Source organism: Linepithema humile, chromosome 3 (genome assembly GCF_040581485.1).
Source record: "Linepithema humile isolate Giens D197 chromosome 3, Lhum_UNIL_v1.0, whole genome shotgun sequence".
Classification (NCBI taxonomy): domain Eukaryota; kingdom Metazoa; phylum Arthropoda; class Insecta; order Hymenoptera; family Formicidae; genus Linepithema; species Linepithema humile.
Window position 1 is genome coordinate 14,026,124 of NC_090130.1, and position 25,350 is coordinate 14,051,473.

General features: G+C 32.8%; 1 protein-coding gene and 1 pseudogene across 5 annotated transcripts in view; one reads left to right on the forward strand and one right to left on the reverse strand.

Moving 5' to 3' along the window:
• LOC105680063 (transmembrane protein 8B-like) overlaps nucleotides 1-25,350 on the reverse strand; it is a 230,855-nt gene that overhangs the window by 72,261 nt on the left and 133,244 nt on the right. For all 5 annotated transcript variants that reach the window (XM_067352077.1, XM_067352078.1, XM_067352076.1 and 2 more), the window contains one exon: nucleotides 6,840-7,042. In XM_067352077.1, the coding sequence (XP_067208178.1) occupies nucleotides 6,840-7,042 (203 nt within the window). The remainder of the gene's footprint in view (nucleotides 1-6,839; nucleotides 7,043-25,350) is intronic.
• Nucleotides 17,249-19,968, forward strand: LOC136998824 (general transcription factor II-I repeat domain-containing protein 2A-like; annotated as a pseudogene).

Genomic DNA, 25,350 nt, shown 5'->3' on the forward strand with positions numbered 1-25,350 from the left:
AGAGAGCGTGGAGAATCTCGCTAGGAAAACCGAGGTATTGAGACGCCTGGCCCGGCAATCCTTATTGCTGCGTTGGCAGCAGAAGCTGGTGAAACTTCCATCCAGCTCGGAGCAACGAATTGTCGGAACTGTTCTGCCATGCTTCAAAGCATGGAAGCCCACCTACCGCTTGACGCAGGTGTTCACTGGGTACGATTGCTTCGGTGAGTACCTGTGTCAAATTGGGAGGGAGCGGAAGATCATCTGTCATCACTGCGGAAGGGGTCCGGACTCGGTACAACATACCCTAAAGGTGTACCCAGCTTAGGCCAATAAGCGCCGTGTCCTGAATGAGATAATCGGAGGGGACCTCTCTCTGCCCACTGTTGTATGGGCGATGCTCGAAGGAAAGAAGCCCTGGAAAACAGTTGCCTCATTCTGTGAGAAAGTCATGTCGCAGAAGCAAACAGCGATGAGGGACAAACAGCGAGGAATGAATCCCTCCCGGATCTCTAGTCGCAGAATAGAAGAGAGAACCTGCGGGGGGTGAGAGCCCGGGAATCTTTTTCAGAACGGTTTGGAGAGGGGAATGGTGGAAGGTGTACTATCTCTCCCATTCCCTTCTCACGGTACGGACGGGAGAGACCGCTCGCACCACTCTATTATTAGGTAAGAAAGGCTAGGGTGGTTCAAGCCACACCGAGCCACCTGGGTGTTTGAGGCCGCTGAGGCAGCAGCAAACATCTGCTGTTGGCCCAGGGTAGGAGGTGGCTGTGTGTTGTGGCTGCATCCCAACACCCGAAAGATGATATACAGGATGATTCAAAATAACCTGATGTCCTTGCAATGCCATATTCTTAAGCAAATTCTGAGACGATTTTTCCTTTTACAAAATTTTGTCTAAAGCTTAGTTTTCGAGTTATAATTGAAAATAGTTTGCTACTTACGAGTCCAATACAACGGACAGGCAGGGACGGGCAATGCGTCATAAGACGACAGTAAACACTTGACAGTCTCATTATACATTGCGCGTCCCTGCCTGCCCGTTGTACCGAACTCGTAAGTTGCTACCTATTTTCAATTATAACTCGAAAACTAAGCTTCGGACAAAATTTTGTAAAAGGAAAAATCGTCTCAGAATTCGCTCACGAATATGGCATTGCAAGGACATCAGGTTATTTTGAATCAACCTGTAGAGAGAGAATAAAATAAAATTCTCTTTTCTCTTTCGAGGATGGCTTTGACGTAGAAGGGACACTGGTCGATTTCTTACTTAGTACCGAGTATCCAGTGTCCTTTCTTAAGACACGCCAAGAGAGGCCACGACGGGGTTTTAGTGGGTAAGAATCCCACACTCCCTCGGGGAATCCTGAGCTTTGATTGAGCCGAATAGCGGCCTCATCCGAATAGAGGCCCAGGACGATGATCCGGAGGACTTTTTGAAGGTTTCCCCGTCTCAAAAAAAAGGTTTGGTTAAGTTAATCCTTTCGGGGTGGAGACTCTGCATCTCCCCCGCCCATGCGGTGATTAATAAATGTGTATGTACTATATACTGTAGGTTCAATTCAAAATAAATTTAATTTGTTATATTTCTGCAACCAATACTGTCCTTCACAAAGTTCTTGCGAGGATTTACTCAGAAAAACTTCCTCTACGTATACATATTTTAGCATATTTCAACAGCAGAAGAAACGGTGAGATGTAACCTAATGTGAATAATTACCCAATTTTTTTCAGTTTACTTTTGACTTGCTTGTAGTTAAATATATTTGCTTATAGCTAAATGTAACTTATATTATTTTGTTAATTTTATACAGGGTGACCCACATCGTACAAAAATGGCACATTCTTGATTTATTTTGACATGAAAATCCTAACCAAAATGTCGATGCTATAATAGGTTTTAACAGAGAAGCATTTAAGAAAATGCTGGAGTCTGACAAACTTTGACGCGAAAGCGCCATCATTTCGATAGAACTAAAAATGAGATTGATATTATCGACGTAGCGGACCTACACCACGTAAGTTTATAAAAAATTACCAGCCTACGGATAAATCGCCTCTGGCATTATTTATTCTAAATTGTCAGCTCACGTTAGATCGCCTCTGACTTCATTTATAAAAAATTGTCAGCTTACGGATAAATCGCCTCTGGCATTATTTATTCTAAATTGTCAGCTTACGTTAGATCGTCTCTGACTTCACTTATAAAAATTTGCCAGCTGACGTTAGATCTCGCCTCTGACTATATTTATTAAAACTTCAGTCCACGAGTAGATTGCCTTTGGCTTTACTTATTTGGCAATTGTTTCAAAATCATATTGATAATAAAGACTCTTATTGATAAATAGAAAGTAATATTAATTGAAAACAATTTTAACACATATAAAGGAATGGCTCAAATGATAACAATCAATTAATATAATAGAAAGGCATAGAGAGCCGTCGCGGGATGTTAGTGCGAAATTATAATTTTTCTTAAAGAAATTAATTTGTTAGTCTACGTGAGACAGTTAAATTTGTACACCGATCTCTGGTTCGAGATACTTAAAGTGTACGAAAATTTTAGTACATTGTTCTCACATATGGAGAATCAGTATGTACTGATAGGAATTATTAGATATTAACTGACATTGAAACAATTCCAAAATTACAAAAAACAATAACTGACCTTTTTAGCATTTTTAGTGTCTGTTGACATATATACTGCACAGCACAAACACTGGACACTATATAAATATTTTCATATAAAAGCACATGCGCAAAAAAAAACGTACACTGTATAAAAAAAGTGTACTACGGAAAATGTCTTTTTTTTATTAGAGTATTTTACGTGCTATTAACCGTATTATTATTTTTCAGTTTTTTTGACAGATACGGAAAGTGTCAACGTTACAACAGGTTAAACGGCAAACGCGGCTTATACGCATACAGTTGAGTATTCGTGTATGTATGCTATGTAGCGCCTCTTTGATATTATCCGGGAACTAATTTCTTGCTGTTTTTTCGTCTGTTATACCGATACCGGACGCGCACGTATATAGATAATCGGACAGAAATATCTTTTACATTAGACTTTTCAGCCCAATTTTAATGGTTCCATGACATTCTATTCTGCAATCCGCAATTTGGGATGTACTTATTCAGCGTCTTAAAATTGCTGAATTTTTATAAAAAACGAAAATAGATAGCCCTATATAATATGTTATCCTAAGAGCAGAATAGAAATTAATTTTGTAATTAATTTTTTTCCGAATAAAGTCGAGCACTCCGATTTTGTGTACACTTTAATCCTGCAAGAAGATTTACAATTCTATGCAACCAACAAAAAGATATTTTTGTGCAAAAAAATATAATATTTGGCCGGTAAAACAGACCACTCTAGCATTCTTTTTAAATTTGCCAATTAAGAGGATGCTGAAGTACTACTTTACCGACCTGTTTTTTCAATTTTCTAAAAAATATTGCTTTTTTTATTGCTTTGATAGAATTACAAATTCTTTTGTGTAAATAAAGTACACATGCTAATCTTTTGGCTGCTGGTCAAATTTAAAAAAAAAAAAAAAAAATTTTTAAATTTACTTACAATCTCACCTCAAAGAATTATACCTTTTATATCAAAATTATACTGCTTTAATCTGCAAAACAAGACCAGGAGCTGAAGAAAAACGTAATAATGGAAACAATGAAACAATAATGGAAAACCAAAAAAATAGAGCTTAGAGACTTATTTTTAAAAAGCCATACTTTTTCAGATTTATGCAAAGCATGCGTGCAATATAGAAAGAATAAGATAAAAAAGAGCTATAGATTAGTTCCGGGATTTTGGGATAGAGGCGCTATACAGTTCTCAGTGCTATCTGTCATATACATCAGAATCTTTTAGGTTAGTTATGTGTGTGTTAGTTGTGTGTGTGTGTGTGTGTATGTGTTATGTGCTACAAAACCTGGCTGAAAAAATGGGTTGAAGGCACTCTGAAGGATAAAAAAGTGTATGTATTATACATAAATTTTGCAATATTTTTGCAAACATTTACATTATTTAGTTACATACATTCATATTCTAATTTCTGTAAAATACTTTTATTCATGTGCTTCATGTGTATATATTATGTATATTATGTGCTTCATATTATGTATGTATATTCACATCAAAGTATCTATGTAAAAAGTTAATACCATTTTGTATATTGTATATATTTTTATAATAAATGTATATGTCATATGTCATATAACTTCCCAGTAAGCAAGAAACATTAAATCAATGTTTTAAAATATTAATTTTATGTAAATTTTTATAATATTTAGATATAATGTATACATATTTTAAATATATTATTTTATAATATAGTTTTCTTAAATATCAGAGAAATATTTTTAAAACATTATTTAAAATTTTGTTTACAATGTTATTTTAACACTTCTATTTGCTGCAAGTTCAACATAGTTACAATAGTTTTAATTTGATGAAATCTTATGTTTAAAATAACATTATAATGATAAAGATTTTGTGTTGTTATAATGTTTTTTTTATATTATTTTAATATTAAATTTATAAGAAAGAAATATTATAAAACTATTTTATAGAATTATATAAAGTGAAAATAATCGATATTAATATTTATGTAACTAACATTAAGTTTGCAGATAAATAATGTCAAAATTCTTTGCGAGAGAAAGCCTTATTATATATAACTATTTCTATCCTCAATGGGAGCTTTCCATGGGTGTTTTCCAACAAGTCACACAGATGACACAGTGTGACACTGTGTTCAACACGAACTATTCCAACAGTGACACCATGTTACACTGCTCGACACAATAAAAAGCTAAGTACAAGCGTGTAAAATGTCCCAGTGTTACCAACATTTTAAGAAATCTTATAATTTTAAATGATGGTAATACTTTTGATTATAACCTATAAATGTAATAATACAACGATACGAGAGAGCGAGAATACAAGATTGCAAATTGTGAAACTCTATCTCTATAGATTTAATCTCAATAGATCATATTTTGGAAGTTAATGGTAAAATAAAACATTAAAAAATACAATAAAAAATATGCAATACAAATTTTATTACTTATTATTATCAATAAAACATTTGTTACATATTTTATTATATTTTTCAGAATTCACGTGCAAACATTGTAACAACGCAATTGCTTCATTGGATCATTTTGCTAACATTACTGCTTATTGAAGTATCACTATCACTATCACTTATCTCAGCAGTTCCAGTCAAAGTAAATATAACCTTACGATTCATCATCTGCAATTCACATAAAAGTAAAATTAAAACAAAATTTAATCAAAATATATCCTCATTCAAAATTTGGTTAACTATAAAAATTAATTACAATAATTTTTTGTTATTACAATAATGTCAATCTCTTCTAATTTCGTTGTTACAATAATTACAATAAAGTCAATCCCTCCTAGTAATAAAAATAGAGAATTATAATGCCCTTTACTGAGATTTTCAGAAATTAGATTTACACTTTATCGGTCCAACAAAAGTTTCACACGGTGTAACACAGTGCAATTTAGCGTGTTATAGTTGGAAAACACCCCATCATCAGGAGACACAGATCGACTGTGTGACACGGTCAAACACCGTGCTTAGATACTTGATGGAACGCGTTTAGTTCTAAACTAGACCGCTAAAGTCTGCTTATGTCTTCCCATGATATCTAGTAAGTTCATTTAATTGAAAAATTGGCGTACCAGGAGCATATTGGCATATTTAAAGTACGTACAAATCAACATAACCATCATTTATTATTGTTTACGATCGCGATAAGTATAAATATATTTTGCAAATGGATAAAATGAAAATTCTCTAGAATACCATCCCAAAAATTGGCAGCCATGAACTAGACTCTGTGTTCAACTATGCTCTTCTGCTGTGTCGAACCGTGCCGTGGCGTGTCATTGTTGGAAAGCACCGTGTCTGACACCGTGTCGATGTGTGTCGCCTAAATGCGACAAAAAATGTATTAAAATTTATTAAAAATAAATTTTTTATTTTTAAATTTATTAAGTGGAAATATTTCAATAGATTTCTATGTCACCCATGAGGTACTAATACTGACACGTTTTTCAAAAAGTGGTTTTTATCTACATTATTGCATCAATTGTTCATTCTCATAAAAGGCCAAGAAAATCTAATTAAGAAAATCTCTTTTATATATATTTTTTTTTAAATTAAGAATTTATTTTTATCTTTAGTGGAATAGGTCTACGGGGGAAACCACTTAAAAAAAAAACGCGTCAGCATTAGTATCTCATGGGTGACGTGGAAATCTATTGAAATATTTCCACTTAATAAATTTAAAAATAAAAAATTTATTTTTAATAAATTTTAATACATTTTTTTTAATTTTAATAAATAGGGAGAAGAACCCACTCATAATCAGATAGTGTCGCTCCTAACGCTCGGCGGCGCTGGCCCTAGCGGCTGCGGCGCGCGCGGTAAGGAGAGGAAAGGAGGCGTATACCACGGAAATCGGCTGAAATGTTCAGACTAATTCCGAGCACTGTTCTATATAATATTGTGCCTAAGCGCGCGAATTTGGAGCAATTTAATTTTTTATTTAAAAACTATTATACCCGCAAAATTGAATATTAGGATTATTATCTCAAAATGATCTCAAGAATATACTATTTCAGTACAATATAACATTTACATTTGATCTAAAATACCCTATACATAACTTACGATTAGATATAATTATAATATAAATAATAGAAGTGCACAATAAATATGAAATAGCAGAGAAAAAAGTTATTTCTATATTTTATCATATGCATTTTACGTTTAAAACTTTTAGAGTTGCAAGAGAGTTATATTACTTACCCATCATAATAACAAGTCGCATAAGTAATAATATACCATGTATCCGGTTGAGGATACGCTATTAATAATTTTGCATTGTGTTTGTCTAACGAAGACAAGTTCATCGACAGAGTTCCGTTTTGACAAGAATGATGATTTCTCAATTTGGGTATACGCCCTTTCTGAATGCACAATGTTACCAAAATCGATTGTTTCGAAGGCAGCTAAAGATTATAAAGAAAAGTGCATGTTAATAAAATGTCTCACAATCAGTTTACTCAAATTGTTTTTTTTTTTTTTTTTTTTCATCAAATATGAATTTTTGAACCTGATCTAAAAAATTTTAATTATTGAATTGCTCATGCCCTTTCAGATAGTCTTTTTTTTATTTTTAATGTAAACTAAAACTATAATCAAAGAAATCCAATTTTTTCATAAAATATATTTTTATTGCAAATTTTAATTCTATGTAAAAATTAAAAAATTTTAATATAAAGCACTTGTATCCTAGAATTATATATATTATATATTTTATCTTTAAAATGACCTACAAGTTTATAAATGATATAAACTTTACTTCTTTCTCCTAAAAATAATTCTCAAGCACTAAAAACAAATTTTATTTATTACAAGATACATACGAAACTGTATGCTCTTTTGAATGGTTTATGTTTATTTTTAACTTCCGGTCAAGATCTAAAATAAGCTCTAAACTAAAAATCGATATTTTTTAAATAAAATGCAAAATATTTGTTGCAGATTCGGATTATATACAAAAAATGAAGCTTATAAGTACATTTATTTTTAAACGTGCGATAAAGCATAAAAAAATGTGTTTCTTATTTTTAGTTGTTTTACAACATATTCAAATTCCATCAAAATCGAAGGAAAACACAGTTAGTTATTAAATAACTTTTTTGTTAAATATAAATATCCTATATCAAAATTTCTTAATTTTTTACATAGAATCAGAATCTGCAGTAAAAATATTTTATTTAAAATACTTAATTTCTGATCACATTTTCAATTTACATAAAAAGTTAAGAATGACACTATTTAAAAAGCGCAAATAATTTAATAGTCTAAATTTTTTAATCAGATTCAAAAGTTTATATACAAAAAAAAAAGAAGTAATTTAGATGGTTTCGGGCAATCTATATGGGTATCCCACAGGGTGTCCCATTTTATTTTAAACAGTCTAATATCTGGAAATCACGGGATTTTAGAAAAAAATGTTTTGTACAAAAGTTTTATGATTTCGAGAGGAACATAAGGGTGCCATTGGTTTGTCCTTAAATAGTCGTTTGAAAACGTGCAGGTCACCTTCAATTTCTTAAATGGAAACCATTTTTCATTGCATATATTTGTAGATTACCTCCAGAGCTTTTCAAAATACTATGATAAAATATTTTTTTATTAAGCACTTTTCGAGTTATGAGGCTTGAAATTTACAGTATCGCCGGCATTGGGTCACTTGGATGCAACATTCCAGAATCGGTGGATTGGTCGCAGAGGTCCGGTCTCCTGACCTTCTAATGCCCGATTCCACCAACGTAGATTAACTTTATTCTCGGTTCAAGTTACTCTTCATCTTTTTCTAGTTTCAAGAATTAGAAAAAGGTGAAGAGTAAGTTGAACCGAGATTAAAGTTAATTTACATTGGTGAAAATGGGCATAAGTCATCTAATTTGATCTCCCCAGACTCTTTTCTGTGGGGATTTCTCAAAGACGTTGTCTACCGCGAACGACCAACGACGACGGCCAACATGATGAACCGCATCGTGGCTGAAGAAGAATTTCTGCATATACTCTGCAGAATACAGAGCCGAATTTTAACAGGCGAGTTCGATTCTATATCGAGCAGAACAGCAATAACTTCGAACAGTTGCTGTAAGATACGCGGTTAAAGAGCAGTTTGGAGTCAAAAAATATTGCAGAAGTGACGAGCCTTGAAGTCCGCGTCTCCATCTGCGGACGAACGCGACACACATGCACGCACGCACGCACACACAATACAGCACAGTGGGATAGGAGACCCGAAAAACTGGCCAAAAGTCGAGTTTAAAATTTACTTCAAACAATGTTTCTATGTCATAAGAATACCTCAGAGAACATATAAATGAACTGTGTAATAAGGTTCCGGTTTCAAAGAACAGCCGCTTGATTACAAAAAGCAGATGATAACTTCAGACCTGTCTTTAAAATAAAAACATTAAAACTAGTAATATATACTTTATAAATTAAATGTTTAAAAATGGAATTGGTTTTAAAAATAAACAAATAATAATGCTATACATTTATTCACTCTAAATATTTGCACTACTTTGTGTGGTGGAACTATTTACGCGAATATTTCTGATTTATATGATATATTATAACAGTACCGAAAAAAATTAATTCCGAGACCGCACGAGCCGGCACGATGGATTTTTATTGATTAAAACTCAATAAAAATCCATCGTGCCGGCTCGTGCGGTCTCGGAATTAATTTTTTTCGGTACTGTTTTGTTTGTATGAATGTGATTAATGAGAGCAAATTGCTACATTTTGCTACTTTTGCTCGTTACTAAAAATACGTACTTGTTTTCCCGCTACTAGCGCGCTTCATGTTGTCGTACCTCATGAACTCCTTTTGAACATGATGAGAATAATTGGGTATAATTTTCTTTGCCGGTAGGAGTGTAAGAATTAAAACTTTTAGATAACAAGAACACAATATTGCTTGATAAAAAAAAAAAAAAATTTATTTATGGATACGAGAAATCGAATACTCGGCGAAGGATCGCGTTGATGGTAAAGGCTTTTGCACTTCGCTGACCGCTCGATAGATTCCCATGTGGGAATTTTATACATCAGACTAGTATTAGATACTGGTGAGATACAGATCCAGTACCGAAAAACGAGTTTTACGTTTCGGTACTGGCATAGTACAAAACCAGTATTAAAATAACAATGGTTTAGTACTAACCCATTATCTAAATCAGTATTGAATAATGGTACTGAAATGGTACACTGCCAGTAAATTTACGGTACTGTATCTGTACAAAAATTAGTAAAAGAAAATGTCAAATTACAGTACCGAAACGGTATACTGCCGGTAAATTCAAGGTACTGTGCCCGTACTGGAATTGGCAAAAGAAGAGCGTTGAATGCCAGTACCGAAATGGTACAATGCCGGTAAATTTTTTAGCACTAAAATTGGCAAAAGAAGAACATCGAATACTTAGTATACATCATAGGAGGCAGTGTCAAAGAGTATAACCGTTGTATATTTTAATGTGACAGAAAGTGAAACTATATAATACTGTTACTATATTTAATACTGTTACTGTATTGGGGATTGGTATTGATTTTTAGTACTGTTATGTTGAGAATCGGTACTGATTTAATACCGTAACAATAATGGAAATCGGTACTGCAGCAATACTGGAATTCTGTACCAAAGTAGTACTGTAATTCGAGTCTTGGTTCAATTTTATTATCCCAGTATTTCTCTAGTATCACATCAGTACTGGCATCTAGTGACGCGCCAATACTCAGTACCAGAAATCGGTACTGGGCCATTATCTCGCCGGTAGTCATTTCCCACATGGGTTGTCACGCTGCACGGAAGTTTTTTGATGATCAGCATTAACTATTAACAAATCTGCACATCAATGTTCACTAAGTCGTCTCTTTTTTCTACTGAAAGTAATTTCAAAATAATTCATAATGAATTAAATTGAAAAATTTAATAATCGCGAAATACTGAATATTCTGAGCAGATGCGGTTCCTGAAACTGATGATGTTTAGGAAGTTATCACCTATATATTGGGGAAATTGAATGTACAAGAATATGATGTGGATATTAAATGGATAAATCAGGTAAAAACTGTAATAAGGCTGCAAAAAAACATCCTCGATTCGTGAGGGTAAGGCAAAGAGCGGTAGTAATTTTTTACAAGTTGGAATTTTTTCTCAAAATTTTATCGAATGTTTACTTTCAAGTTAGTCATATTGGATCCATCGTCTGTAATTTCAAAAATGGTTATATCAAATTCGTAATCAGCGACCCCGAAAACCTTATATCGATAAATAATTTCACAGTTTTAAACAAAATTAACTTTTGACGGACTCTTGACCAGTTCTTCGGGACTCTTATCCCACTGTGCACAGATGTAAATCAGACCGTGCAACCTCCATGCGGTACACCTTGGGTAATGCTAATGCCGGCGGTACTGTAAACTTCAAGTCTCATAACTCGAAAAGTGTTTAATGAAAAAATACTTTATCATAATGTTTTGAAAAGCTTTCAAGGTAAGCTACAAGAATATGCAATGAAAAATGAGGGTTTTTATTTAAAAAATTAAAAGTGACCTTTACGTGATCTTCAAACGACTATCCAAGAACAAATCAATGGCATCATCTTATGTCCACCTCGAAGTCATAAAACTTTTGTACGAAACATTTTTTTTAAATCCCGAGATTTCCAGATATTTAACTGTTTAAAATAAAATAGGACATCCTGTATAACATATTTTTATACATTTTACATAAAATAAAATACAAAGTCGTGAAATAAAAGACTAAGAGTCACAGTAAAATGTACGTGACAATATACAATGTCATTATTAAATTGTTTAAACGTTTTGATTTGGCATCAGACCATCCTCAGTGAACTTTAACGATACTAAGACAAATAAGCGCTAAGTAAAAATAACTTACAGACAATTTGCATTCTCTCCGTTGTTATAAGTATAAATGTTACTTAACGTAAAAAACTGAACTTAAAACTGAAAAAAAATATAAAGAAAAAAAACACTGATGTAAAACGCAAAAATTAGTAATTAAAATAAAATAAATTATAATAATATACATACATAACCGTGAACAGAATCTTATTATCTTTTCAACAGCAAATCATGTCGAGGAGCTGTCACCTCTTTTATTATTAAAAACAGAAAGGACATATGTCGAAAGATAGACCCAAGAAACTTATTCGCTCATATAAGAAGGGAAGGAAAAGAAGACAAAATTGGTACGTAAACTACTACAAAGTAAGAAACAAATGAAGAACCGGAACGTATGCATCTGTATCACAGAAATCTCTGCTTACTTAATGCAGAAGTTTGACGCTAAATATGCATTATTTTTAAGATAATTTCCTTTCCGTAAGACGGTTTTTCGTCTAAAATTGTTATGTTTTTCCAATCAAATTTGTGATTGGAGTCTAAGCGGTGGCTGGATGGAGACACAAATCTTTTATTAATTAATTAAGATATTACAATTTTTCGACTCGAATTATTCAAAATAAATAATGACAAACAAGCTTCAGAGTCAGAGCTAGTTAGACATGCTCTATTTATTACTTTATATCACATAACCAATAATTAGACGTTTCGACCATTCGGATGTGGTCATCTTCAGTACAATACTAAGTATTGTATTTCTTTTATTAATGTCAGCACGATGTCCTTTAATTCTGGTTTTAAGTTATCTCTTAGTTTGTCCCACATATGTAACCTGATAAATCTTATAAACTACATCACAATGGGACATCTTGTCAAGTTGATCTTTACCTGTTTTTATATATTTTCTGAGAGAACGAGAACTGGAATACGCCATTCTAAAATCATGCTTTCCAATCAACCTTGAGAACTTCTAAGAAACGGATTTTACATAAGAAATCATGAAAATTTATAATTTGTTTTTTTTTTTTTTTTTTGAGTGCTGGAAAGTAATTCTTGTGCCAATATAAAACACACTTGTCGGAAAAATGAGGGCACAAATTATTAGAACATGTGATTGCGACGATCATACATATGTCTCATGTAGATGCGCGTTGGCGATTGATGGCTCTCTCTGTTGTATGCGACCGTGGTGAGCTCATCGGCAAAGGAATAAAAAATCGTACAGATATACAAAAAGCTAACTGCAATAGAATTAATTACCCTGATAGCCACCTGTCTGTGTTGTTGCTGCCACGTTGCTGAAAACAAAGGGCATTAGTTTTCAGCAAATTTAGAACAAGGTGTGTGAGTCATTTGCCTCTGGTATAATATCACATGAATTCAGCATGTGTTGCTGTCAAGTTGCTATGTGTTTGCTGTCAATGGTTTATCGTTGTACATAAATAGCAAAATGACAGCAAGTTGCCAACAACATATGCCGAGTCATAAATTTCAGCAAAAATTCAACAGCGTGTCGAAAACAGTTAAATATATTTTTTGCATCCTTACTCTTTTCAAACATATAAAATAATAAGTAAATAAATCCTCCCATACAGCACACAAAGATTGCATACACATTGCATCAATCTTTCATCGCAATGTTACAATATTGCAAATTTACTGCAAAATATTGTTGCATCATTGCTGTGGGATTGCAGCAACGTTAAAATATCCGCCTTTAGGAAGATTGTAACGAAATATTACAGTAATATTGCAATGTAATAAATTTGCAATAATGCATTGTTATTGCAATCTTAGAATAATGTTGTATATATTTTTATTTATTCGGATATTTTATTTGTCCGATTTCTGAACAATCAGTTCAATATCTGAATTCCCTGTGTTAGGGTCGTATCAGAAAAATTTTACTGCTAAAAATAGTTACTAAGGTCTTTGATCTTACTAGCCACTCTTTGGAAGTTTTATATCATCATGACTAAAACTTAAATACGAGATAGATTTTACAACGCGCGTCGCATAGCGGTAAACGAACGAACTACCCAGAGAGAAATACAGGTCGAAGAAACGTCTAAGAGACATCGTCTACAGACATCTATTAGATGTCTATTAGACGTTTCTTCGACCTGTATTTCTCCCTGAGTAGCGATTACCGAATATTGCTCTTGTAATGTTTTTGCAATGTTGCTGTCACATTCTCATGAAATATTACAATTCAATGTTCCAATAATCTCTCAACAATATTACATTGCAACTTGTAAGATTGTAACATTGCTGTAATGTAAATGCAATGTTTTGTGCTGTATGGGTTTCTTTTTGTTATCACCAGAAAGAAGAATTTACTTATTTATTATTTTACATATCTATTATATATATATACAGGGTATCCCATTTAACTTAAGACAACTAAATATTTCGAAAAATAAGCATTGTACGAAAAAATGTCCCAAATAAACTTTTAATATTATCAAGGGGGACGTCTGCCTGTGTAAAAATTAATCCGCCCCCACCGCCTTTTGGGGGTGGGGCGGGTGGCAACTTTGAAATTTCAAATGGGAACCTCCATTTTTTATTGCAGATTCGGATTTCTTGGAAAAAAATACGTAAGTTTTGTCCGAGACATTTTTTCGAATCGTGATAGATGGCGCTGTAAGTAAAAATTAGTTTTTGTCATTTTCTCTCACTATCGGGGTGCTTTATTTCGGTGAGTCCCCTCGCCTCTCACTATTCAATTACAATAAATGCTCGAAATGATGACCTTCCATTTCGATGCATTTATTAACTCGAGCTTGGAATGCTTGTACACATGTAGAAAGTGTATCTGGCGTTATTTGTGCGCAAGCATATCTAATACGTTCCACCATGTTTTCTCGAGTATTTGGTACTTCTGTATACACTTTTTTTTTAAGGTAACATAAAATTATTTCAACTTTCAAAATTATTTCAACTTTCTCCTCTAAAGATAAATAATCCATTATTTATTTGCTGAAATAAAGAACGCGTCCGTAAAAAAACAAGTAGCTAGCATACGTATTACTGAAATTTACTTGACTTGAAATTTACAGAATCCAGTTATTGAAGAATTGTTCTGACTTAGATACACTTTCTACATGTGTACAAGCATTCTAAGCTCGAGTTAATAAATGCATCGAAATGGAAGGTCATCATTTCGAGCATTTATTGTAGCTGAATAGTGAGAGGCGAGGGGATTCACCGAAATAAAGCACCCCGATGGTGAGAGAAAATGGCAAAAACTAATTTTCACTGATTACAGCGCCATCTATCACGATTCGAAAAAATGTCTCGGACAAAACTTACGTATTTTTTTCCAAAGAATCCAAATCTGCAATAAAAAAATGGAGGTTCTCATTTGAAATTTCAAAGTTGCCACCCGCCCCACCTCCAAGGGGCGGTGGGGGCGGGTTAATTTTTACACAGGCAGACGTTCCCCTTGATAATATTAAAAGTTTATTTGGGACATTTTTTCGTACAATGCTTATTTTTCGAAATATTTAGTTGTCTCAAGTTAAATGGGACACCCTGTATATACCTTGCCGCAAATATTTATAGGTAAAGCTGTGTTAATTTGCCACAAGTATCGTCGATGTATCACTTATTTATTTATTAAATTGCACGCACTCGCGCAAACACACATACACACATACACAAAGATAGGCCATTTCGACATTTTATATTGGTTACAAGACACAATTAACATATTTAAATAGTTTTTAACAAATTAATATATTTAAATAGTTTTTAACAAATATACGACAAAAGCACAGACATCATTATCTTTTTCTATCACCGTCATGTTACTCTTATGTTGTCGAGAATGAATGACAAAGCAAAATGTTTTCCATGAATAGAAGTCATTTTGTTGGCAACAAAATGAGCAACAGTTGTTCTCCGTCTGCTCTGAATCTGCTGACACGAAATGTTTCAAATCTGCTCCCGTGTTGTTGAATACGTATGACTATGCATTACGTTTTTAACAAATATACAGCAACTAGTCGAAAATTCATGCTCAGCATTAAGTTGCATGATTTTGCAAAACATGCTTGGCTATCAGGGTAGTTATAGAATTAATTTAACGAATTCTAATTTGATCGCAAGCACGTAGTTTATTTCTTTTTTCCTTTTTATAATAATCATTATTTCTTTGCAAAAGCTCAGAGTCAGAATAACATTTTTATTTGTACAGAGACATGTCTTGTGTGTGATGTCGACACACCAGTTTAGCAGTTTTGTTTTCTTTAAAAATAAAATTACTTGTTTATTTACTAAAATACTGCGACTAATTTATTTTCTAACATTGAGTTGTCTTCACTCTCTCATTCTCATTTCTATAAAAGAACCGTCTCAGTCGACTATTAATGATGTTAATGAAAAAAAATGAAGGACGAAAGATACTCATTAAAATAACCTGAATAATAAATTCAAAATTCTTCTGATAAAACTGAGAATGTGAAATGGATAGAATTCTGTTTACCAATCCGAAAATGGTACCTCGTTTCTGAGATACTGGATGATAAGAATGAAAGGTCAAATATCTTTTGGAGAATGTACGTTTATGGAACCAGTCAAAGATAAAATTGTCTTATTTAACAATATCCGTGACACCGAGAAAGTTAAGTCAATCCGCACAATTTGTATTGTAAACTGTAATCTATTGTGGAAAGAATTAAACACCTCAAGTGTGTGATTGAATTGCTTAAAAGGAGTAGCTAGAATGTCATCTACATATCTGAAATAAAAAGGTAAAATAAAAGATAACATTTTAATTGCTCTCTCTTTTATGTCTTACAATACTAAATCAGCAATGACTAGGGATAATGAGGAGCCCATAAAAGTTTCAAAGACTTGTTCATATTTGCGATTTGTTGAGAAATATATTCCATTTATAGTCTCCATTCTCACTTGTTTCTTTGGCGCGTTTACACATACATGCTTTACTTTTATTCAATGGTGTAAGATTTCGATCGAATCTCGCGGAATTGTCCTCAACTTCGACTCGACTTTGTGTAATTTCTTTAATTAATAAATTGTCTTGAAAGAAATGTATCAACAGCTTATTAATTCAAACGAAAACTACCGTTAAAACGAAATGACCTTGTTAACTAACTGTGTGTAAATAGTAGTTGATCGTTACGGCCCGATTTAATAAATAGTTCGACAGGATGAAACTTCAAATAAAGTTTAACACTGAGTTTAAGAAAACTGATAACTTTATAATTTCAACTATTGAGTACAGATCACAAGAAATTAGACTAAGTTCAAATGCGTTTAATATCGACCCGATTGTCTCTCTATGTTTAATCGGAATTGCGACTTGTTCTGTTGGTTCGGCGATAGAGAGTGATTTTTGGTTCACTCTCATCGATAAGCTGAGCTTTTTGGAACTTTCTCGAAATAATGGGAAAGCTCCCCGCTTTCTATAATCGCAGAGCGGGAGCGCGCCCGCGCAGAATCGATTCTCGCTCCCGTCAGCTGACGGTCGAAATTCGGCAGCCACGAGCTGGCGCCGCCTGACGGTCGATCTCGGCGCAATCTTACAATGGCTTACGTGGCGTCTTTCGTTACGTCCCACCATATCTCATTGTCAGTCTAAAAACAGATAGCACGGCGACATCTTTTATATCGTTCACAAATAAAACATAACCTATCCTATTCGCACTTAATTGTTTTAGCTGTGTTATAAAACCCCTACACCAGAGGTGCGCAACTGGCGGCCCGCGAGCCGGATCCGGCCCGCCAAGCTTTCGATTCCGGCCCGCGACGTTCCAGGTTGATCAACAATTGCATTAAGGACAAACGAATTTTTTTACCAAAATATTAATCTTATTTAAAATACTTTAATTATGAAATGTAACTGTAAACAAAAATTAAATAACTGAAAATGTTTTTAAATCTTCAGAAATCGATGATAATTTGATCTAAACAAATTTAGGCTTTTTATTGTTTCCTTGATTCAATTAAAACAGTGCTTGGATTTAGTTGTACATTTCGGGCCGATTCCCGAGACAACGCCTTGTGTTCCTTCACTACCGCCCGGTCGCTGGCGATCAAGCTGCCGATAACCCCCTCCTCGCCAGCGGCTGGGCGGTAATGAAGGGCGAGGAGGGAGCTATCGGCAGCTCGATCGCCAGCGACCGGGCGGTAGTGGGAGAACACGAAGTATTATCTCAGGAATTGGCCCGAAATGTGTGACTCTTTGAAATGATAGTTTAAGCAGTTTGAAATTCCCAATATAGGTAATGGGCTGCATTTAAAATTTACTGATCAGAATAAACTGAATTATTAGTGCATCGAGCGAAATAGGTTTCTCATTTGTAAAAATAATTTTGGATTTTAATTTGGTCTTCAATAAAAAACAACTGACTTTGTCTTTTTTTACGATGTCTTAACCAAAGCGCCGAAAAGTCGATTCCGAAAACAGGGTGTTTCAAACTAAATGGACAGAAAAATTTTTTTTTTTTTTTTTTCCCATAGTAATGCAAAACCAACATGTTTGATTTGCAACGAGACAGTTGCTGTGTGCAAGGCAACAAATATAAGTCGCCATTATGAAACAAAGCATTTAAAAAAATATGAAAAAAATTTTCCAAAAGGTTCTTCTCTTAGAAATAAAAAAATTAATGTCCTTCGTAAATCATTTGAGGGCTCTCAAAATGTAATAAAAAGCTTAATATCTGAACAGGAAAAATGTGTTGAAGCATCTCTGCGAGTAGCATGGAAATTGGCTAAATATATGGTACCCTTTTTACATTCTGAGATAGTCAAAGAATGCTTAATAGAAGTTGCAGATACTTTTTTTGAAAGTAAAAAAGAAGTTGCGGAGAAGTTTCGTAAAATTCCTTTGTCTCGTGACACTACGACTCGTAAGACCGAAATTTGCGCAAAACCAGTGAAAATATATTGGCCGATTTGGCTGAAGCCGAATTTTTCTCGCTCGCTATGGACGAATCTACAGATATATCTGATGTAGCGCAAATATCTATTTTTGTTCGTTATGTTGTGAATAACAGTTATAAAGAGGAACTCTTGACATTATTGCCATTGCATGATCGCACAACTGGTCAAATACTGTTTGAACGTTTTCAAGAATTTATGAATAAGAATAATCTCTCATATCAAAAACTTCTTTCTGTAGCCACCGATGGTGCGCCATCAATGATTGGAAAAATAAACGGTTTTGTAACACTTTTAAAGAAAATTAATCCTAAAATAATAACATTGCACTGCATAATTCACCAAAGGGTTCTTTGCGCAAAACTTTCGGGTGACTTTAAAGATATCATAAATACAGTTATGAAAATTGTCAATTATTTGAGATCTCACTCAACATTACAACATTGTTTACTCCGAACTTTTCTCGAAGAATGCAATTCAGAATATACAGACCTTCTTTTGCATAACGATGTTCGCTGGTTAAGCAAAGGAAATGTAATTAAAAGATTATTAACTCTGCTAAGTGAAGTTACAGATTTCCTTGAAAGTAGAAATACAAAAACTGCTATCGAACATTTTGAGTTTCTTCGCAATACGAATAATATTGCTACGTTATGCTTTTTGGGCGAGATATTCTCACACATCAATGATCTTAATCTAGCCTCACAAGGAAAAGAAAAACTAATTTGTAATATGTGGGAAAAAATCAAAGCATTTCAAAGAAAGTTGAAATTATTTGAGGATGACTTAAATTCTAGCGAGCTGATTCATTTTTCCTTATTAAAAGCACATTTTAATAACAGTTCTAAAGAAAGTCAACAGTTGGAGATATATCAGCGCTTTATGAAAGATTTACAAATCGAATTTACTTCCAGGTTTACTGACTTTCATCAAATTGACGACTTATTAAGAGCAATGCAGAGTCCATTCAGTCTTGAAACAAATGGTAATTGGGTTAATGTGGCAGCTCAACAGTTCGATGTTGAAAAGGCAAAATTTCAATTGGAAATGATTGAATTTCAAGAAAATAATTTTCTGCGAGAAAAATTCGCTGAAACTAATATTGCAAAATTTTGGACAGAGATACTACCTGAACAATCTTATCCAACTCTCAAAAGAATGGGATACTTCACTATGCACATTGTTTGGATCGACATATGTTTGTGAAACAGCATTTTCTAAAATGAATATAATAAAAAACAAATTTCGAAGTCGAATGAGTGATGATCACCTCCAAGAATGTATGCTAGCAGCTAATACGAGTTACCTACCTGATTTCAAAAAACCTGCTAAAGTTGGAAAAGCGCAATTTTCACATTAAAAATACATTTAATAACTAAAACAACTAGCCTCAACTTTTCGATCTTGGCTTTATTAAAAATAACAAAAAATAATAAACAAAGATAACAAAAAATTAAAAAAGCAAATAAAAATTTAAAAAAGAAAAAAATAAAAAAAAATAAAAAATTAAAAATTAAAAATAAAAAAAAATTAAAAATAAAAAAAAGCAAAAAAGGGGTTCAATTCTACCTCACCTCCACGCGGTGATCCCTGGGTAAAGCAAAGAAGGCAAAAAAATAAACTTTAATTTTATAGAGCTGTGGCCCGCGAGTTATTCTCAAATTTCAAATTTGGCTCGCTGTAAAATTTAGTTGCGCATCCCTGCCCTACACGATTATTGAATTTAAGTAAAAAAAAAAGTAGAGCTTAATACAAGCTGGATATCTATTAAAAATTCTTCTCTTGGAATAGAAGTAGAAAAATAGTTCTATCTTCTTGAAATGCTGTAGATTTCATTATTATTCTAGTTGCTGTTTCTAGTTGCAGTTCAATAACATACTTGAATGTTTAACTTTTTCTACAATACATTACAATAGATTACAGTTTACAATAGAAATTGGTGAGGATAATTGACTTAACTTCTTTGATGTCATGATATTATTAAACAAGACAATTTTATCTTCGACTATAATTCTATAAACCTAAATTCTCCAGAAAATATTTGAATTTTATATATTTTATTTATATTTGAATTTTTATATCATCCAGTATCTCAGAAACGAGACATCATGTTTGGATTAGTAAACAGAATTCTGTTCACTTGTTATCCTCAGTTTCATCAAAAAAATTTCGAATTTATCATTCTTTTGAATAATGGATATCCTTTGTCCTTCATTTTTTTATCATTAATAATAGACTGAGAGATTCTTTTATAGAAATAAGAATAAGAGTGAAGACAATTCAAAAAAGCAAATAAATTTTTCATGGTTCTCTATGTGAAATCCGTTTTTCAGAAATTCTGAAGGGTGGTTGGAAAGTATAATTTTGAAATGACGCAATCCAATTCTCATTTAGGAAATTTATAAAAACAGATAAAGATCAACTTGACAAGATATTCCATTGTGATATGGTTTATAAGATTTGTGAGGTTACATATGTGTAGGACAAACTAAAAAATAACTTAAAAGCATAATTAAAGGACATTGTGCTGATAATAATAAAAGATTTGTGTCTCTATCTAATCACCGCTTAGACTCCAATCATGAATTTGGTTGGAAAAACATAACAATTTGGAACCGTTCTACGGAAAAAAAATTACCTCCGAAATGGTGCATATTAAGCGTCAAAACTCTGCATTAAATAAGCAGAAAGCTCTGTAGTACAGAACTTTTATTATCCAGTTGGCAAAATGCTAGCAATATGACAGCAGTATGCTAGTAGATCTAATCATAAATTTACAGCAGATTCAGCCTTACTGCGTCCTCATTAAGCTTTGTTTCTGCCAGCACGATGTATTAACACAATGTAACAGCAGACACGCAACAGAATTCGAGCATGATCTGCCATCACAACGGAACAGCAAAAACGCAGCAAAAATCGAACATAATCTGCCGTTACGATATGTCAGCAGAAACATGGTAAAAACGAAGCAGGGCCTGCTATAGCAAAAATTAATAAAATGTTTTAAAATGTAAGCCGGAGATCAAACTCGGATCTTTCGCTTGCCAGGCAAATGTTCTTATCACTAAGCTATTTATACTTAAAAACTAATATTAGTATGCGTTCTTAAGAGGGGTAACTACTTTACAGGATCGAAAAAAGTCGATTTTTTTTTCATAAATCGATAGTACTATTCGAGAATATGTTCCTAAAATTTTAGAGCGAAATTCGAAGTCCTTCGGTGGATTCAGCACTTATAACGGGAGCGCGGCGCACAGGTATACGGGTACACCGAAAACTTTAAACGGTTTTTCTCGAAATCTGTTTTTTGCATTTTCTTCAATTTTGTGTACACGATTAAAAAAAATTATTTGACCAATCGACTTTTTATAAAGCTCGTTAGTTAAATAATGGCCAACTCTCCTCGATGAACCTAAAAAGTTAAAAAAAAAATCAATATTAACAATTTCTTTTTTGCATAAACAAATGGACGCTACCTACCTACCTAAAAATCGTAACTTTTTTTTCAAAGTTGCACAAAATTTTAATTTTTATATTTTTTTTTAATTTTATAGGTTTATTTAGGATAAAATTACATGAAAATTTTTTTTCTATTTCTGGCCAGAATTAAAGTCCCGACGATGTACATAAAACGGTAACTCCGATGGCGAAGCGCAAAATTAAATGTTTATTTATTTATCATTAATAATACATTTTTGTATACAAAAAATTTAAATAAACTCTTTAATAGTTGTATTAAAATGTGCAAAAAGTTTTAAAACGATAAACATTATTCTTCCTTTTAAAAAAAATTACAAAAAATCACCTTTTTTTGGCCTCATAAAGTAGGTTCCCCCTTAAGACGTTTACGTTATTTATCGTTTAAATATCATACCAGGCTGCGTTCCAATACTCTACTCTAGTCAACTCACAGAACCCGCAGTGATGGGAGGTAGAGTAAGCCAAAGTAAGTTACTTTTCTGAACAGATTTAGAACGGAAAAGATAATAACATGATATTTGGTGCGAGTACAATTGTGTTTTTCAGAGTTCAAAAAAATAAAAGTTACAATTCTATTAAACAACGTGAATCATGAAATATTAAAAAGTGCCTTAGATATACTGTGCAATAGATATACTGCATTTTATAATAAATATTTTATTTTATAATTAGAATGATGAAAGTAAATACGTTTAATTACAAGTTACATATATTTGTATAAATATACATAAAATTAATATTTCTACCAGCCGCACACAGATATGAAAAAATAAAATTTCATGAAATGTATTATTAATATATTAATTAATACTGCTAAAACAAGAGAGTAAATTAATACAAGCTAACATTTTGCTTATTAACATCTATAACCAAATATTAAAATACAATTACAATATTACAATTACTATATTAAACGCAACATTTTAAAATACTGTTGAAAATATTATTTTCACAAATTTGGCTGGTGGAAATATTAATTTTATGTATATGTATATAGATACTTGTACTAGTTACTTGTAATTAAATGTATTTACTTTTATCTTCCTAATTCTGAAATAAAATATTTATTATAAAATACATAAAAAATATTTATTGATAATAAATACATTTATTTTACTTAATAAATATTGTATTAAAATGTTTTAAATAATTCCTTTATTAAATTATTAAATATTTTTTGCTATTTTCCATATAGCACAAAACGTCCTGGAGATATCTTATGGATATCCCGATGTCCTGAAAATTGTCTCAAAATATCCTGAGAATATCTAGGATGTCCCCAAGACGTTTTGTGTTATGTGGATTATGTGACATGTTCTATTACTCAGAGAGAAATACAGGTCGAAGAAACGTCTATTAGATGTCTATTAGATATTTCTTCGACCTTTATTTCTACCTGGGTATTATTTGTTAATATACATTATATTATATATTAATTTAGAAATTTTGCAATTTCTTGTTTTATTTTTTATTTTTTGTATTACATTAATAACAATTTGTTTTGCATAATTTCTATTAAATCTTATTTATTTTAGATTTAGCAATACGTTGAAAAAATAGAAAAAACGAAGCAAAGGAGCAAGAGTGAGAAGAAAGTTCAAATGGCAATACTGTATGTACACTGCCCGACAATGATTCGTCTCCATTTCCTCGAGGCGGAGGGGGGGGGCGTAGGATGTGGGGACTTGTGACTTAATTCCGTGTCCCACTTTCTATAGACGTGTCGGGATAGAGATCGAAGCACTCGTGGTCAAGAACAACTTATTTATTACGTTGACTGTACAGGACGAAAGTCAAGATTGTAGTCATAGTGATTGTGTGTTTTCTCGCTTGGTAGAGCTGCGCTCATGGCGTACAAATATGGCGGACATAAATTCCCCATATACTCCCCCCCCCCCCTCCCCGAGTGTCAACGAGTTTTAGAGAAATTATGTTAATACATGCTTGATGTTTCTACAGCTATGGTTACACATGTTTTTCTTAATACTAGGTATACATGCATTTTTAACGGAATAGTCTTATAATTGACTTATAGTAATGATATACTTAAATACTAGGAATATAATTTTCTTTGGTTTAATATTATAAAGCAAATGTGACCTTTTTTGGTCGCGCGTAGGTTTTTAACGCTGCATGAGGATCTTTGGACGGAATAGACGCTGAGGTTTTATCCGCTAATAAGTCGCTGAAGTTATCAGGTACAAAGTACGCTGGTTTTAAATTCTCTACAGATACACTTCGTTTGGTGCCGTTTACATCTATATCAAAAATGCGGTCGGAAACGCGCTCAATGACACGATGCGGACCAGTGTAGGGGCGTTCAAGCGATTTTTTTGTACCTCCTACACGAAGGAATACATGCGTACACGTGTGCATGTCTTTGAAAAAGAATGCACGCTTTTTGTGTTTGTGGTGTACTGGTACAGGTTTTACTTTGCGCATGTGTTCGCGAAATTCTTCAATGAATACATGAGAGTCAGGAGTGAAATCGTCGGAAAGAACAAATTCCCCCGGAACACGTAGAGTTGTCCCGTAAATGTATTCGGCCGGGGATGCGCCGGTATCAAGACGGACTTGAGTGCGTAGACCTAATAACATAGTCAAAAGCACTCGTGACCCAAGATCTGTAGAGAGAAGGTTACCTCAGGCAAACCGGTTGTGGGCGAGGGACGATGAAGTAAGGGGGGAGCTAGAAACAGCTTGTGGGCGAGGGGCGACGAAGGAAGGGGAGAGCATGATGATCTCATCGGCTAACAGTAGCTGTCTCTCTCGCACGCTTTAGTGTTTTCACTCTCGCTCCTTTAATATAGAAATGCTTTGAGTTTTTATCGAAAAAATACTTTTATTTTGTAAAATATTGATAGCACTGGAAATTGCGTAATAAAAATTGAAAAGTAAATTAGAAAGGCGCTATAAATTACATATATTGCAAATTATAGCGCTAGATATTTAACGTTTATAATGTTAAATATCGCTGCAACAGATGCATTTGTGATACAAATTGCTTTGTACTCGTATTTAGACTGTAATATCAATGAAAATAAAATATAATTTGGGGATATACACAAAACACATCATTTGTAAAGTAGTAAAATAAAAGAAAAAATAGTACATATTTAAAAATTATTTTTAAAATAATATTTACTGTTTATATGCATTATTTACAAAAGAAATACTATAAAGAAATTTATTTTTTATATTTAATTGTGAAAACCTCAAAAATTGTCAAGAAATTGTAACTGAAATTCATAAATATAAGTACAATTCTAGGATAATATAAAAAGCACCATACACAACTTTATTATGACACAAACTTAAATAATGAAATTGTAATATATGTTTTAATATTGCAAATGTGAATATTTATATGATAAAATTTACAAAGTGTTAACAATTTTCAAATATTTGCTAATAAAATATTATTGAAATGTTTCTGTTGAAATCTTAAAATAATTCTTTAAAACAAATATGA